Here is a 15,255-nt window from a genome sequence, read left to right on the forward strand (position 1 = left end):
TTAATACAATGTGCCTTTGAGGCCTGTTAGGGTTGAGGTAATTAGGTGTTCTATTTGCTTCTTGGATTCGAGGATCGAGTTCTTTCCACAAGTTTGGGAAGTTCTCGTCAACTATTTATTTGAATATACTCTCTGTTCCCTTCTCTCTTTCTTCTCCTTCTGGTTTGCCCATTATTCTTATATTGCTCTTTCTGATGGAGTCAGAAAGTTCTTGTAGAGTTCTTTCATTTTTTTTTAAGTCTCAAGTCTTCTTCTTCTTCCATCGATGTCATTTCCAGATTTCTATCTTCTACTGATTCTTTCCTCCATCTGGTCAACTCTACTACCTAAGATGGCCATTTCATTCTTCATTTCTTTTATGGAGTTCTTAATCTCCAGAAATTCTACTTGGTTGCTTTCTAAAATTTCAATCTCTTTGGTAAAATGTTCACTTTGTTCTTTGATTATGTTTCTGAGTTCATTAAACTGCTTTTCTGTGTTTTCTTGCATCTCCTTGAGTTTTTTAAGAACGGCAATCTTGAATTCTCTGTCATTTAAGTCACATATTTTCATATCTTTAAGTTCATTTTCTGGACATTTTCATTTTCTTCCTGGTTACCTTGGTTATTCATGGCAATTAATGATTTATTATTTCTCTTCCTAGACATCTATAGGAGTAGGTTCTGCAACAGGTTGACAGAAAGAGGTCTTTTTTTTATTTTCCAGTAGGTGTTTGTAGAATGTTTTATTTTCTCTCTGACTGCAGCCTTTTATTCTCTCTCACACTGTAGTGCCATGTTTTCTCTGCACTATTCTGGCTTCTCACATAATGAGGGGATTTCTGGAAGGCGGGCTTCTCCTCTGTGAACAGCTAACCTGGATCATACAGCACTGCCTCCATGGGGAGATGTAGAGAGCTTCTGAAGTTCCAAAGCTCTTCCTGCACCAGATTCAGAGCTCGTGTGTTTCAGCATCTGTGTTTACTGCTGCAGGAATCCTCCCAGATAGGTGGGGGTAGGGGTGAGGTAGGTTGTGAGAGGTAGCCCAGAGCAGTGGCGATGACCAGCACCACAGCTAGTCCTTAATTCCATGGCTCCTTCCCCTTTGCCAGAACTAGTTCAGCTGTGAGTCCATGTCTGCGGACCACAGTTCTCAGAACTGCAAATATTCTGTTATTTTGATCTGACACTGCTACTGTTCCACTTCTAGCACTGGGCAGGTGGGGACGGGACGAGCTCTGGGAGGGTAGGGAAGAGGGCGGCTAGGCTCAGTGCCTAAGGCTTCCGTTCTCTGCTCAGCAGTGAGGGTTTAAACCACCGTTTTCAGCCTTCTTCCCTCAGTCTTTGCTCTGACATCTCTGCTGTGTGCGTTGGGTTCAGCCATGTTATATGCTGCCCCCTCAGCCCTGTGGGCCATAAACAGAGCCCTAGCAATCCAAGTTCTTCCATCTCCTGCAGCTGCGGTACTTCCAGGATGCAGCAAGCTCGGAGCACTGATCTAGGTCTGCGTCCTGCGCCTGCGCGGCTCCATCTCCGCACTTCTCCCTTTCCTCTTCCCCTGCTTATGCAATTTACCCACCTTTAGATGATTTCAGTAGTGCACCTCTTAGTTTTGCCTGTCTGCTGTGCAGGGAGTCCTTTGTGAAATTATAGTTGTTCAATTTGTTGTAAATTCCAGAGGAAATTTCAAGAGGCTCACTTAATACCACCATTTTCATGACATCCATAAATATTAATTGAATGAAAGAATTGGATTGACAAGTAGGGGTTCATGTCTGTCTCTCTTTAGTGCCTGGTGTTCTTGGGCATGTCCCTAAACTTACTGAACTTTTTGTTTCCTCATTTGAAAAATAAGGCCAATCATAAGAATACCTGTCTCCGGGGGTGGTCGTAAGGATTAATGCAACACCAACTTCGAATGAGTGTTTGCTCCATGACCTTTTTCTTCTGAGTGCTTTGCATGCATTAACACATTTAATCCTCACTACAACCTCTGAAGCAGGACTTCATATTAACATTTTATTACTGGTTTTATTACAGATGGGTAAATTGAGGCACAGAGAAGTTAAGTAATTTGCCCAAGGTCCCATTGCCAGAAGAAGTGGCAAAGCCAGCATGCAAATCTGGGTCTTTAGGGTCTGAAGTCTTCAGGGCCTGCTCCCTTCTGCCAGCACTGTGCCTTATGTAATGACCTTAGCAAAATGCCTTTTCATGTGAACACCTGTCAACAGTAGCTGCTGTTCTTAGAAATAGTGACAGTGAATCCCACTGAGTAGAACTGACCTCAATCAAGTGACCCAAAATGTTCTTAAATCAGGATATTTATCAATCTCTCACTCTTCTTTCAGCTATATCATTCCATTTCTGTCTTCACCTTTATAGGCAAGGCATTTGCTTGGGAAGAGGGGCAGTGGAATCCAAATTCGGCCCCCACCCGCCCACCCCACCCCCACACCCCCATTCTGATCCTTGTAATTCACCTGGGTCTGGACTTTCACTAAGTGAGATAAACCTGACACACCTGTTCTTGCCAAGAAGACATCTTGTAGAGGAGATCCTGGGCTGTTAAAAAAATCCACTGGGCTGTGCGTTAAAATTTTTTTTTCAATTACAGTTAACATTCAATATTATTTTATATTAGTTTCAGGTGTATAGCATAGTGGTTGGACATTTATATAATTTATGACATGATCCCCCTGATTAGTCCAGTACCTACCTAACACTATACATAGTTGTTACCATATTATTGACTATATTTCTTATACTGTACTTTACATCCCTGTGACTGTTTTGTAACTACCAATTTGTACTTCTTAATCCCTTCACCTTTCTCACTCATCACCCAAACCCCCTCTCATCTGGCAACCATCAGTTTGTTCTCTGTATCTATGAGTCTGTTTCTGTTTATTTTGTTGTTGTTCATTTATTTTATTCTTTAGATGCCACATATAAGTGAAATCATATGGTATTTGTCTTTCTCTATGTGACTTTCTCTACCTGACTCAGCATAATACCCTCTAGGTCCGTCCATGTTGTTGCAAATGATAAGATTTCACTCTTTTTTATGGCTAATATACTATTGTATATATGTACCACCTCTCCTTTATCCAATTGCCTATTGATGGATACTTATGTTGCTTCCATATCTTGGCTATTGTAAATAATGCTGCAATGAACATAGAGATAAATATATCTTTTCAAATTAGTGTTTTGGATTTCTTCAGATAAATACCCAGGAGTGGAATTCCTGGGTCATAAGGTAGTCCTATTTTTTATTTTTTGAGGAACTTCCGTACTGTTTTCCATAGTGGCTGTACCAATTTGCAATCCCACTAACAGTGAACGAGGGTTCCCTTCTCCACATCCTCGCCAGCCATCATCCATGATAGGTGTTTATTCTTCTTTGAATATTTGGTAAAATCTACCTGTGAAGCCACCTGCTCCAGGATTTCTGTTTGTTGGGAGTTTCTTGATTACTGATTTGATTTTGATAATTGGTCTGTTGAGAGTTCTTATTCCTTCTTGATTCAGTCTTGGAAGATGATGTGTTTCTAGGAATGTATCCATTTCTTCCAGATTGCCCAGTTGGTTGGCATATAATTGTTTGTAGTATTTTCTTATAATCTTTTGTATTTCTGTGGTGTCAGTTATTGGGCTTTGCATTTTTAAAGCAATTATAATGGGAGGTTAAGTGGCAAGGTGCCAGGTGTCACATGTAAATGAGAAAGCAAGCCTAAAACTCAATTGTAAGGGTATTTCTGGAAAACAGACTGTTGAAGCAGGGATATGCTGGAACAGCCAAGCTTACCCAGGAACCTCCAAACGCAGTGTAGACCTTCACCAGATAGGCCCAAAATTGAGCTTGTTTGCAAGTTCAGAAGCTCCCTGAACTGCAGACCTGGTACTAAACATGAAATAAAGATTCGTTGAATGAAATCAATATGGATGGAATATTTGCTCTGAGCAAAGCACTATAGAGACACATGAAATAGATTGCTTAAGAGGATATCAAATTGGTGCTGGAGAGACACCAGGGTGGAACTCACGCCTGCTGAGCACTGCCTTGGGTACCATCTTAGCTTCCTGTGTGCCCTCCAGCACTCCCACTTACTCTGGGCTTCCCCTCTCCATTCGTTAAACAGGGATGAGAACATCGATTCCTAAAGGAAGCCTAACTTTTCAGTTAACAGTCATTATGTGGCTGACTGATGTGAAATGAACATGAGCTATACAATATGCATACATCTCCCCCAAGAATCCCAGAGTGGTCTCTGTGGGCTTCAACTTCAAGGCTTGTTTAAAAAGCCTTTTCACATTTACACACAATGCTCCATATTGTTCCCAATCAATGTGCCCTGAGAGAAAGTTCTATTCTCTGAGGTGTACTAATTATATCTGCTAATTGCTAAATCAAATTACTGTATCAACACAGTTTAGTTCGAGATAATTCCTGATGTTGCCCCATTATGATAATGGTTAGAGAAAAAAATATGCCTAGATTTTTTCTCTCATTCAAATTAACTTTCTTTCCTGTTTAATTTCACAATTATTTGTGTGTGTGTGTGCGCGTGTATTCCTTTGGATAGCAGCTATTACGTCAGATATTATCCTCTTTGGTTAAAATCCTGGGCAGCTGGAGGCATGCCAGAAATGGAAATGGAGGAATAGAATGAAGGTTGACGTGTACAAGAGAATTTGGAATTTGCTCAGTGGTAAAGTGAAAGTGTGTGTGTGTATGTGTGTGTGTGTGTGTGTGTGTGTGTGTGTGAGAGAGAGAGAGAGAGAGAGAGAGAGAGAGAGAGAGAGAGCGAGAGAATGAGAATGAGAATGAGATATCTATTGTTTATCCTTCTTCTGTAACCAAATACCTCCATGAGGTTAGCATGGAACTAAAAAGTCCACAATGACTATCTCTCGCCCTGCTTTCTCTCTCTGGGCCTGTGTGTCCCTGTGTAGGGAGACGCCATTACACCAGTTGTATTCATCAGCTTTCAGCAAGCAGAAATTCCAGGGTGCCCCTACCAAGAAACCAGCCCTTCCCTTTGGAGACCTGCCCACTGGGTACCAACATCTGCACACCCAGCTCCAGTATGAATGCATTTCGCCCTTCTATCGCCGACTGGGCAGCAGCCGAAGGACATGTCTGAGAACTGGAAAGTGGAGTGGGCGTGCCCCGTCCTGCATTCCTAGTGAGTCAAGACTTGTTCTTGGGCTGGAGTAGCTTATTTCTAACATGGCTTCCTATGAAAAGCCATTATCCTCTTCTTGGGAAAAGTTCCTTGTCCAAAGGAATGGTCCTCCGATACATTCCTTAGCGTGGTGATTTCTGAAATTACAGTTAGAGCTTCTTTCCTTTGGCTTAAGCTCATTACCCAGGAAAAATTTACACATTAAATCTTAGATGAACTTATTGAGAAGTGGGGCACACATTTTGGTGGATAATTGTATCATATGTGTATTTACTTGGAGCAAAGGGAGAGAATAGTCATTAAATACAATGTGGGGAAGGGGTTAAAGGTGATAGAAGGCTTCTAGTTATGTCGTCTTTGTTCCCCTGTCTAAGCCCTAGTTTTCATCCTCGTTATCTAATGATACTAATTAGATTATTATTAGTTAGATAAACAGGTGTTACTCAATAAGGTTATAATGATGATTATTGAGATAATATGTGGAAGTGTCTGGAATAAGGTCTTGCACGTACTAAGCCACCTTCCCCATCCTTTTGTTGAAGGAAAACAGTATGGTTTAGTTCATGGTGGTCTATATGTTGATAACCATTGATGGTCATTATATATTGAGTGTAATTGTTTTTATACATCATCTCACCCTATGATTGTCATTGCTATCTCCATTTTGCACGCAAGAAGACAGGCTCTAAGAGATTAGGCAACTTGCCCAGTAAGTGTTTGCGACTGGAAGTCTCCAATTTTAACCATAGACTTTATCTGACCACCTGAAGGTGGTTGATTAATATTTAAAGGGTAAAGAAAAACAGGTTAGCATGACACCCACGGCACCCCTATGACACCCTTTAGATGGGGAGATCTGAGTTGATCTTACTGAACTAGTGCTTTCTCCATAGTTTGTGGGAAAACTGAGAATGTCACTGCTCCAAAGACCCCAGGGCTGCGCTGGCCATGGCAGGCGGCTGTCTACAGGAGGGCCAGCGGAGTGCATGGTGGCAGCCTGCTAAAGGACGAGTGGTTCCTGGTGTGCAGCGGTGCCCTGGTGAATGAGCGTACCGTGGTGGTGGCTGCCCACTGCGTCACTGACTTGGGGAAAGTCACCATGGTCAAGACAGCAGACCTCAAAGTCGTCCTGGGGAAGTTCTACCGGGATGACGACCGGGATGAGAAGACCATCCAGAGCTTGCGGGTGAGAGAAGGCTGCAATCTGGAACTTGGGTCCCTGGCTCAGCAAACTCCCAGCACTGGGAGAGCAATGGCTGTGTCAGTCATGCCACCTTACCACTTTAGCACCCAGCCCAGAGCCTGACATATAGCAGGTGCCCAATATTTCATATTAACAAGTACTGGAAAGGGGGCATCTAGAAGGACTATGGAGTCTTTTCCCCCTTAAATTGTTTTAAAAATAATATAATAACAAATATTATCTATCATTATGGTCATCAAAAGTTAATCACCTATTATGTTTAGGGCCCTGTACTCGATAGGCTTTGAGGACATAGAGAGGTTTTATCCAAGATATTCCCAATCAATTTATAATATTCTTCTCTCTTCCTGCCTGCTCCCTTCTTCACTCCCTCTCTTCTGTCCATCCTCCTACCTACTCAGTCACCTATCCATCCCTCTGTCCATCAGTCAGTTGGTCTATCCATCCATCCACCCATTGATCTTTTCATTCATTAATCCATCCATCCATTGATCTGTCCATTTGTCCATCCATTCATCCATCCATCCATCCATCCATCCATCCATCCATCCATCCATCCATTGTTGAACTCCCACACCGTGACATTCACTGGGAATAGATACAGAACTGAATAAGACATGGTTTCTGCCCTGAAGAGTCCACAGGCTAGTGGGAAAGAAGACTAGTTGTGTGGTGATTAGTTCAACTCAAGAGAAGCCCTGAGGAAATGTGCCCAAATGTAGTTGAAATAATAGAACATATTCACAAAATGTTAGAAGGTATCACAGATACAAGCTCCTGGAGGCCCCCATCAAAGACAGTGATCAGCAAGGATTGGGACAATCAGGAAAGACTTTGTGGGAAAGTCTTGTGGAACATTCTGGTTATAGCTCTAATTTACTACGTTGAAGGTAAATGAAATGTTCACAGTGGACCAGGGATTGCAAACTGATAGACCATAGGGGTTTGTGTTTAGATCGTGCTGACATATCATTTTTTAATCAGGCATCTGCCAACATGTGAAAATCAGGAGGTTTCAGACAAAGATTTGGAGTCTATTCTCTGGTAAAGTTAGACTGCAGGCCCATTTCTGCATGGCAGTGGTCAGCTGGAACCAAGTGGCAGTGGCCACTTTGGATGGGGTGTGCACTCTCATTCTCTGTGGCCTCACCTGTCCACTCCATTGATTTAGCCCCCTCCCCCAAGCCCCAGGATGCATTTCCCTTTGCCACCCTGGAAGTAGAGCAGTTGCTTTCTGCGATGCTTTGAGCAAAGTGTCTCCCAAGAATTGCAGTTGTCTCCTAGACATTGTCTCCGGATAATTCCGCCCCAGGGCTTGCCTGTTCTTGTCCGCTGTGGGGGTGGCTGCTCACCCCTGCTGTCCACTCCTCCTTGCATTTGTAGATTTCGGCAATCATTCTGCACCCCAACTACGACCCCATCCTGCTGGACGCTGACATCGCTGTCCTGAAGCTTCTGGACAAGGCTCGCATCAGCACCCGCGTCCAGCCCATCTGCCTCGCGGCCACGCGGGACCTCAGCCCCGCCTTCCAGGAGTCCCCCATCACCGTGGCCGGCTGGACCGTCCTGGCGGATGTGCGGAGCCCCAGCTTCAAGAACGAGGCGCTGCGCTCGGGGGTGGTCCGGCCGGTGGACGCCCTGCTGTGTGAGGAGCAGCACGAAGAGCAAGGCATCCCCGTGAGCGTCACGGACAACATGTTCTGTGCCAGCCGGGACCCCGCTGCCCCTTCTGACATCTGCACGGCAGAGACGGGGGGCATCGCGGCCCTGTCCTTCCCGGGACGGGCGTCGCCTGAGCTGCGCTGGTATCTGGTGGGGCTGGTCAGCTGGAGCTACGACAAGACATGCGGCCACGGCCTCTCCACCGCCTTCACCAAGGTGCTGCCTTTTAAAGACTGGATCGAGAGAAACATGAAATGAGCCTGGGGCCCACCGCCAGGCTTTGCCAGGCCTCCGTCCACGCGTGTGTTGCAGGAGGCAGGGTGGACCTGACTGACACGTGAGTCTGCCTGTGATTTGGGCTGCGTTAGGGCTTCTGATTTCAAGGACAAAACTAGTGGAGGATGAGGAGAGCTCACTCTCTGTTAGGCCCCTGCCTCCTCCCTGACTGCCTGGACCATTTGGAAAGCACCTGCTTGCAAGAACCGAGTGTCTTAAAAAACAAAAACAAAAACGAAACAAAACAAAAGACTAGATGAAGAGCAAAGAAAACGGTCCCCTTCAGCGGACCCGGTGGCCTCCCACCTGCCCTTCCATGGTACACGTTACAGTCCGCTCTGATGAGAGTTGCCTGGGAGGTCTGGGCTTCCTGAGGCTCCAGCCAGACCGCGTTCCAAGGAGCTGCCTGCAGGAAAGCCCAGGACAGTGGGTGTGATGGCTGGCTTCGGTGCACACGGCCACAGTGCAATGCGGTCCTGTTCCTTCCCAAGCCCCTGTACACATTTCAATAAAACGAGGTTTGCTTCTGACCTTCAGAACAAATTCTGATTTCTGTCTGCTGTTTCTCTGAGCTACATGTGGCAGGGCCAGTGGCTGAGTGACAGCCCTTTAAAATAGATCCTAAAGGTATAATTCCCAAATAGTGCATATGGCAAAGCTGATGCCATCTTTTCAACACCAGCCCTTGGAGTTTGCTGGGTCATGGGCTGGGGGAGGAAGGACATGGGTGTCATCAGATAAGGCAAAAGCAGAGGGAAATGCTAGGAATTAGATGATTTTTAGTATCCCCTCTGGTTCTCATGTTCTAGATCTAGCACACAGCCCTTCTTTGAACCTCCAAAAATCATTGCGACATATTTTCATAGCACCTGAATTGGAACTGCCTATTTATGGCGCTGTGCTAAGAATCTGTAGCTTTACTGTTTTCTAGAACTTACATGATTTTCCTTTCAAGCCCCACCCCGAGCTCCCACTGGATAGTGGAAGGAAAAAATGAATTCAATCTAATCCAGTCCCTGAAGTGACCTTTTTGGTAACATTTTTTGGGGGAGGGAGGACTCACTCCTTTATCCTTTCTCCCCTGCCCTCCTCACCCATTTCCTCCTCTCCGAGATGGTGCCCTGGAAGTTATGTGACTTTACACGCTGCGACGCAGTAGGATCCCTGAGTTCCTGCTGGTTTGGGGGCATGCGTGATGGGTCTTTCCCTTTCCTGGGCATTTTGCTGACATGGACATTGGGTGTGAGAGCCTCTTAATGGCTGTAACTTGGCTATGTTCTCTCTGCTTCTCTCGGTCCCAGTGATCCTCCCTGCTGATTTGGCTCCTTCTCAGCTCTGGGTGGCACTGGTATTCCTGAGATGTGGTGGGTGACTCCTCTTTGACCCTGGTTAGGGTCATTCTGCCTCATTGCCATAGTGACAACTTTCTCTGGCAGCTACCCAGCCAGACTTTCAGTGACCTCCTTTTACTCCCTCAGGGGCCTGTGGGAACTTCTCCGTCTTTTCTGTAGCTAAAGAGGGCTGAGAGCCCAGGCTCAGTACAGAGCACCCCAGGAGACATTCGCCTCCTATAGGTCCAAACAGGAACTTGACTTTTCCTCAACCAATCGGAGAACTTCAGCCTCAAGGACTTCAGCCCTAAGGCGGAGGTCAGGATACATTTGTCTCCCAACTTTCCTCTCCATCTCTGTGTCTTTACATAATTCCCTGAGCCAGAGAGAATTTCTGGTACTTTCTCTTTTTTGTCAGGCTTTCTTGGGGCTTTCTGTCAGTCACGTCCTCCCCTTATTGCTCCCCCCCCACACACACATATTTTGTGGCTTCATCTAACAGCAGTGTATTCATTATCAATTTCTGAGTAACACATGCCCAATGCTTAGTGGGTTAAAACAAGAAATGTTTATTCTCTCTCAGTGTCAGTGCGTCAGGAATTGGGGAGCTGAGGCTGACATGAGGTGGCAGCCATCTGAGGCCTTAACTGGGGCTGGAACACTGGATTCCACAAATACTTATCAGGTTGCTGAAAGGTTTTTCACTTTTTTTTTTTTAAATTTATTGGGGTGACAATTGTTAGTGAAATTACATAGATTTCAGGTGTACAATTCTGTATGACATCATCTATAAATCCCATTGTGTGTTCACCACCCTGAGTCAGTTCTCCTTCCATCATCATATATTTGATCCCCCTTACCCTCATCTCCCACCCCCACTTCCTTACATCTAGAAAGCTTAGATCTTGAGAGCTGTAATGGAAGTTGGATCAAAGAGATCTGAGTTCAAATTCCTATCTTCCAATTTCTTTTCTTAAGTGATCTTAGGCAAGTCACCCGACTCTCTGCCTCAGTTTCATCATCTGTTAGGTGGGCATGATAAAATCTCTTTTGTGGAACCTGTGATGATTGCGATATTGTATAAAACACTGAATACAATACATGCATATAATTTGGTGCCTAGAATACCTGGCAAGGGCAGGCCTGTCCAGCTGGGCACCACTCCATAAAGGCTGCACATTTGGTTCTGTAGGCACATCTCACCTGGGTGCCAAGCTCATACTCTCCATTCTCTAATCAGTCCTGGACCATCATATTCCCTGCTTTTTCAACTTGGGCTACAAGCACCCACCTGCACTAGCCTGAGCCCCTAGATCAGGGCAAGACAGTCACGTCTTTCTTGGCCATGTCTGAGCTGTAGAAATTCTCATCTCCCTTCATAACACAGCCCTTGCTTCCTAGGATAGAACTCCAAGGATTAGGCATCTCCTTTCTGCTGGAAATCTGGAGTGTATATCAGTCAGGGTTTTTTCCCCAGAGAATCAGAACTTAGAAGAGTCGTATAGAATACGGGATTATAATGACCACATACAGTGTAGACCCTGGTGGAGAGGTCTGTGAGAGGTCGTTGTCTTTGCATCTGGAGTTGGGCCTGGAATCAACTGGGCCAGCAGTTGGGAAGGAAAGCTGGATATGAAGTTGGCAGAGCAAAGACAAACAAACCCATGTCTGTCACTTACTGTCCCCAACCTCAATGATGTGGAGACCTGCAAGGAGAAATGGGCACCCTTTGCATGTAGCTGCCCACCTGGTCCCGGACACTTGGACATGTCAGAAGAGGATTTCCAGCAGGTGCTGGAGGAGCTGTGGGCCTGGGTGCTATGCCACCCCAGCAAGGCGAGCTAGCAGATCAGTGACATGGTGTGTGCACTGCCACAGAGCCCGATGTGCGCTATCAGCTTTCAGAGCATGAAGCTGCCTCCCTCTCCTTTTCAAGTCTCTTTCTATTGTGCCCACTCTAACCTAGAACCATATGGGGAAGTGAATTCTGCCAACGTAAGTCCAGCTTCCCCTAAGTTGTCATGGAACAAAAGCCATCACAAGTCATGGACTATTAATGCTGGAAAAGTGGTTGTCAACTAAAGATGCGTTCGGGGAGAGCTAGAGAAGGCGCCTGCTTCATCCAGGATAGTTTGGTTCTCATTTCTTTTGTGGTGGGTAGTTTTGTTCTTTTATGTACATGCAGCCTCCAATGTCTAGTGTTCTAACAGGGAGGTTTTGGTACCCAAGAGCTGGTCTGGCACTTAACGGCTAGGCTGTGGTGTTCTCCTATTGAAAATCAATCATTTCACAGAATGCTAATATCAGTCAGGATTAGCATTCTGTGACTGTGATGGATCCAGATAAAAACAAGGCCCCTTTATATCTTGTCTATGAACACACAAAAGCCAGACTACTATACCAACCCAAAATATACCAAATACCCACCTCTCCAGGTTAATACGAGTGACCACAGTTCTTTCCCAATTGAGGCTTTGGCTTCAATATTTCCTTCCCTTCTTCTAGGTAAGATTAAGATAGCTGATTATAGAATCACTCCTGGTTGGTACACTTGTGATGCCTCCTGACAATATCCAATCCAGAACAAAGCCTGGCTTCTTTGAAACCTCCCCCAAACCACCTAATAGAAGTCCAAATTATATAAGTTCTTTAGATTATTCTTTTGGTGAGACATCCACAGTTCCCTTTGATGTGCATTCTCCTTCATTTTAAGAAGCAATAAATCCAGCTTGTTTAACTATAGTTGTGTTTTGGGTGGTCTTTGGCTGGAGGGCTTAAAATATATATATATATATATATATATATATATATATATATATATACACACACACACACATATATGTACCAGAAGTGCCAAAAAGTGTATATACATGACTTGTATTCATCTTTTGTTATTGGTATATATTGAGTATTACAATTTTAATACAGTTTTTTTTCCTTTCTTAAAGTGTGTATACATTTTTTGGCACCCTCTGTATATGCACGTATTTATATATACACATATATATGTATATAGGTAAGAGTCTTGCTTAAATCATACAGACTTTACTTAAATTTTGTGTACTGTATGATAAAATTTATATGACACATAAAATTTGAGTAAAATCTATATTATTTAGGCAAGACTTACTTTCCCTAAGAGTGGCCAAGTTTACGCATTAAGTAGACTTTCAAGAATAACTGAGTAGTCAACTCACACTGTAATTTCTTACATAAACTCCAACAGGAATTGAGAGAGACAACCCACGTAGGCCAGCGTTTTCAGTTACCTTGTCATTCACAGGGTAATTAGAACTTCAATTGAGTCTTTGGATGTATGGGAAGGAAGTAGGATACTAAGTATAGAAAGATCTTGAAAAGATTTGCCTTATCAGAATATAAGTAAAAAAAGTAAAAGAAAAAAAACACCTCTCTCCCATCTTGAATTCAACCAAGAGTTGTGATTTTTTTTTTATAACACATGAATATCATCTTTATTGTTTTGTGATTTCATTGATTTTTTTCTTGTCTGTCATTCATTCGTCGGCAAAACTTTATATTAGGTTGGTGCAAAAGTAATTGCGGTTTTTGAAATTATTTTTAACCTTTTAAACCACAATTACTTTTGTACCAACCTAATAGAATGCTTACTATGCACGAAGGACTGAAATACTACAGGTGGACAAACTAGTCTTGTGCTTGCCTCAGTCTATAATCCCAGGAATACATGCATAATTAGGAATCATGATAATCACTGGGAAGGAAATTACAGTGTGCTGTAAGACTGTAGAACAGGGGTGACGGATTTAATCTGGAAGGGGTAAATGGTTTGCCTCCCTGAGGAAGTGAGGGCCGAATTGAGAAGGAGTTGGTGTCTAGATAGAGGGTGGGGAGGGAGGAAGAGCATTCCAGAGAGAAGAACATGTGTAAAGATGTTGAAAGGAGGGCTCCGGGCATATTTGAGGAATGGCCAGGGCTACGCTGTACATATCAAACCCCTTGTACTCCTACAGGTGCACCAGGAATCACTAGTAAGGTCATCAAAGTGTCAGGTATAGCCTTTGGCTTTGACTTTGGATCTTTGTTGTCCTTAAAACCTGGACATGAATGAAGACCTTGAGTCTCATCACGCTGACACAATGGCAAGTGATTCTAACAGAGAACTTTCTTAAGATGAGTTAAAAGAAGAAAGCTGACAGCCAATTCAAGATGCAAAGAAGCGAGACACTTGTGTCTCTTATTTTTTTCTCCTTTCGTATCCTGTGAAATTTTTGGGTGAAATGCTTTGGGTCCCTAGGGCTTGGGGTAGTTTATCTTTTCAGAGCTATTGGAAAGACGAGAACATTTTGGAGTGGTTTGGTAGCAATTTGCGGCCTCTTTGCTTTTCTTGGCAGCAGGACCTGCTTTCCCTGGCAGGGCTCTGCCCGGATGTGCTGCTGACGCCCAGCATTTTAAGAAGCAGCCTCAAAGGCTGAGTTTGTTCTGGCTCACTTCACGTTTGTATTCCAATTCACCAAGTGGCTTGTGGACTAGGTCTGATGGAGAACTTTGTCAACAACAAGGAAAAAAAAAAAGGTAAAAACAAGGAATAGCTTTCTCAGGTGAAAATAATATTAGAAAATAAATTCTCAGGAAAAAACCAGTTTATGTTCTTGAACTTATGAATTCTAGGAAAAGGTAATTCCAAACAGAAGAGAAAAAAAAAGAACATTATTAATCCTTATTTGGAAAGGGGAACAGGGTGTTACAAATGAAGTAGCTAGGTGCTAATAAATGAAACCTCCACGTGAATTGGGATTCTTCTAATTTACTGTCATTAGGCAAAGGCATAATTCAGCCTTTGACTAAAAAAAAAAAAAGAAAAGAAAAGAAAAGAAAAATTTCTGAATCTATAATCTCAATTTCGAGCTAAATTACCTGGAGGATCTCTCTCCCTCTTCCTCTTAGTAAAGATTAAATAATAAGAAAAATCCTTTTGTGATTTGGTACAAAACCTCTCTCAGAATTACAGAGGAAAAATTGATAAAGAAGTGTATAGAGAAACTCAAATAAAAATCACATCACTGGATTTTCTGAGGTCACAAGAGCCTAGCTTGGGCCCTTGATGTGGTCCTTTAGCCAAATCATTTAGTATTTGACCACAATGAGCTGGTGTCAAGCAAAGGAATCCCCCCCACAAAAAAAAATATTTTCTCTCCATCCTATTGCCCATCATAAAGATATCACTACTGAATAATGTCTCAGCAGAACAAAAGGAAAGGAAAGATGCGTAATTGGCATTGTTTGCTATGATTAGAAGAAACTGGGTGTAGAAATTAAAATACCAGCAATCACTCTCAAAAAAGATTTCCACTTTATACAGGATCAAGCTACTAAAAAAGAGACAGTCACTCTAATTCAAAATGTTATAGTTTTCACGGGGTGGGCATGAAGATTTTGCACCACCCCTCCCATTTAGCCTCAAGTCATCCCGTAGTAGAAGACACTGACATACAGCAATGATATACCCAGAACTCACAGTTCATCTTTTTCCATTGTGTCCTTTCCTCTTTCATCTGTACTAAGTAAATGGAATGAATTCACACTCTTACCATTAGAATTCATCCTGCAACGAATGCAGCCCACAAATGTTCTAG

At 43.5% G+C, this 15,255-nt stretch overlaps 1 protein-coding gene across 2 annotated transcripts in view; it reads left to right on the forward strand.

The window, feature by feature from the left end:
• Positions 1–8,842, forward strand: part of PAMR1 (peptidase domain containing associated with muscle regeneration 1) — a 107,119-nt gene extending 98,277 nt beyond the window's left edge. For both annotated transcript variants that reach the window (XM_081063870.1, XM_081063869.1), the window contains exons 9-11: positions 4,935–5,167; positions 6,061–6,353; positions 7,755–8,842. In XM_081063870.1, coding sequence (XP_080919996.1) covers positions 4,935–5,167; positions 6,061–6,353; positions 7,755–8,291 — 1,063 coding nt within the window. In that variant the 3' untranslated portion in view covers positions 8,292–8,842. The remainder of the gene's footprint in view (positions 1–4,934; positions 5,168–6,060; positions 6,354–7,754) is intronic.
• Positions 8,843–15,255: the final 6,413 nt, after the last annotated feature.

The sequence above is a fragment of the Rhinolophus hipposideros genome, assembly GCF_964194185.1.
Source record: "Rhinolophus hipposideros genome assembly, chromosome: 10".
Taxonomy (NCBI): Eukaryota; Metazoa; Chordata; class Mammalia; order Chiroptera; family Rhinolophidae; genus Rhinolophus; species Rhinolophus hipposideros.